The sequence below is a fragment of the Plectropomus leopardus genome, unplaced genomic scaffold (genome assembly GCF_008729295.1).
Source record: "Plectropomus leopardus isolate mb unplaced genomic scaffold, YSFRI_Pleo_2.0 unplaced_scaffold29271, whole genome shotgun sequence".
Taxonomy (NCBI): Eukaryota; Metazoa; Chordata; class Actinopteri; order Perciformes; family Serranidae; genus Plectropomus; species Plectropomus leopardus.
This window is the reverse complement of record NW_024631903.1, coordinates 1-2,810: the sequence shown is the minus strand read 5'-3', so window position 1 is coordinate 2,810 and position 2,810 is coordinate 1. Positions and strand designations below refer to the sequence as shown.

Genomic DNA, 2,810 nt, shown 5'->3' with positions numbered 1-2,810 from the left:
ATTTATGGTGAGCTTGATGTCTGCCAGCGCAAACTCCGACACAGACTGAAGAAGTTTGAATACATTTATGAGGGAGTGGCACAGCACGGGACCCAGACACTTCTCAACAAGGTGTACACTGAGCTCTACATCACAGAGGGAGTCAGTGGGACTGTTAATAATGAACATGAGGTCAGGCAGATCGAGACTGCAACCAGGAGGCGAGCGACAGAAGAGAAGCCTATCAAATGTGAAGACATCTTTCAGCCTCAGCTCGGACAAGACAGATTCATCAGAACCGTGCTGACTCAAGGAATCGCTGGCATTGGAAAAACGATCTCTGTGCATAAATTTAATCTGGAATGGGCAGAGGGAAGAGTTAACCAGGATGTCCAACTCCTAATTAATCTTCCATTTCGGGAGCTGAATCTGATGAAGGAGCGCGACTTCACACTGACACAGCTTCTTTATAATTTTCTCATAGAGGCAAAAGAATCAGGAATTTCGGATTTTGGCAAATACAAGCTTGTGCTGATATTTGATGGGTTGGATGAATGTCGGCTTCCTCTGGACTTTGACCGCAACGAGCGCTGCCGCAGTGCCTCAGAGCAGGCTTCAGTGGATGCACTACTGACAAATCTCATCCAGGGGAACCTGCTGCCCTCTGCACTCATCTGGATTACCTCCAGGCCTGCAGCTGCAAATCGCATTCCTGTTGATCTCGTTGACCGTGTGACAGAGATACGAGGGTTCAACGACCCCCAGAAAGAAGAGTACTTCAGGAAAAAAATCCCCGATCAAGACATGGCTGAAAGAGTCATCTCACATGTCAAGTCAACCAGGAGCCTCCATATCATGTGTCACATACCAGTGTTCAGCTGGATGTCTGCCACCGTTCTGCAGAGGATCTTAGAAGATACAGAAAAGAGAACAGAGGTGGATGCAATCACAGGAGAAATGCCCAAGACTCTGACACAAATGTACACGTATTTCCTGGTATACAACTCCTTGATCAGAACGCAAAAGTACTCAGCAGGACAAGTAGCATCTGAAACACAGTCCCAGATGAAAATCGATGAAGAGATGATCCTGAAGCTTGGAAAACTGGCCTACGAGCACCTGATGAAGGGCAACATGATCTTCTATGAAAATGAACTGAGTGAGTACAACATCAGCATCACTGATGCGGCAATATATTCAGGAGTGTTCACGGAGATCTCGAACAACGATTTCGGATTACATCTGGAGAGGGTCTACTGCTTTGTGCATCTCAGCATTCAAGAGTTTTTTGCTGCCATGTACATTTTGCACAGATTCATCTACTTCAACCAGAACCTGCTGGAACAACAAGAAACCATCACTGTCCAGGAGGCTCCCAGCGACATGAACGACCTTCTCAAGAGTGCAGTGGATAAGGCCTGGCAGAGTGAGAACGGACATCTGGATCTTTTCCTGCGTTTCCTTCTCGGCCTCTCACAGACATCCAATCAGACTTTGTTGAAGAGAGTTCTGACCACAATGAAGAGCAGATCACCAAGAAATGAGGATATTGCTGAGTACATCAAGGAGAAGATCAGACAAAATCCCTCCACAGAAAGATGCATCAATCTCTTCCACTGCCTCAGTGAGCTGAACGATCAGTCTCTTTTGGAGGAAATCCAGAACTACCTGAGCTCTGGTAGTTTGTCAGAGACACAACTGTCACCTTTACAATGGTCTGCTCTGGTCTTTGCATTGTTGACCTCGAAGGACGAGTTCGATGAGTTCGACTTGAGGAAATATTCAAGGTCAGAGGAGGGTCTTGAGAAGATGTTACCAGTGATCAAAGAATCCAAAGTAGCCTTGTGAGTAGAGAAAAATTGATCATGTTTGTCTGTCTATTCTTGCATGAAAAAAAGAATCTGCCTTGTTGCCAAGGTAAGCTAATGGTCTGTGGGGTTCATTTGGCAACCATCTTAAATTGATTTGCACACAAATAGCAAAAAATGCCAGTTTTCTTAACTTGTGAATCAGACAAGATACAAAGACAAAACAGACCAATTTTCATATTATTTTGACACCAGATATCATATAGAAGGATCATTTACATGACACAACCACTCATTCACTGTACAAAAAAAAAAAACAGGCAAATTACCCATTTTTAGCATAACCTCTGCTGTGGAAATGAGGAGTATCTTAGCAGATAGCTCCCATCTTCTCTCCAGCCAGTTTGAGCTTTTGAGCTCTGGGATAACAGTTGGACCATTGAATGAAATTTGAAAATACTGAAATTAAATCTGACATCGAGAAGCTTGTGCCATCTAGTGTTTTCCATGTGATGCTAATGTTTTGATTTGTTTTTTTTTTAAGGCTTAAAGAATGCAACCTCACAAACAAAAGCTGCAAAGCACTTGGAGCAGTTCTAAGCAATTCATGTCTGAAAGAGTTGGACCTGAGTGATAATGATCTGCAAGACTCTGGAGTAAAACTTCTGTCTGCTGGACTGGCAAGTCCAACATGTCAGCTGGAAAAACTGAGGTTTGTAGAAGAGTGATGAGGAAGGCTATCAATGACAGACAGGAAGCTGAAACAAACATAACACATGGCCAGTTCTAATCTACTGAATAACATTTTCTATTGAATTGTGCGAGTGACAATTAATTAGTTTTTCTTTTAAATTTCAGGCTTCCGTTCTGTGGAGTCACAGAGATTGGCTGTGGCTATTTGGCTACAGCTCTGAGGTTCAACCCTGCGCACCTGAAGGAGCTGGATCTGAGTTACAATTATCCAGGACAACAGGGGATGGCGCTGCTGTCCTGTTTACAGAGGGACATGGAAAACCTCACTGT

General features: G+C 43.8%; 1 protein-coding gene across 1 annotated transcript; it reads left to right on the top strand.

The window, feature by feature from the left end:
* Positions 1–3: 3 nt before the first annotated feature.
* LOC121938367 (NLR family CARD domain-containing protein 3-like) lies at positions 4–2,805 on the top strand (the record flags this gene model as incomplete). The annotated part of the gene is made up of 3 exons (XM_042481624.1): positions 4–1,823; positions 2,332–2,499; positions 2,646–2,805. Coding segments are annotated over 3 exons (2,148 nt in total), but the record flags the coding sequence as incomplete, so codon positions are not given.
* Between the last annotated feature and the right edge of the window lie 5 nt (positions 2,806–2,810).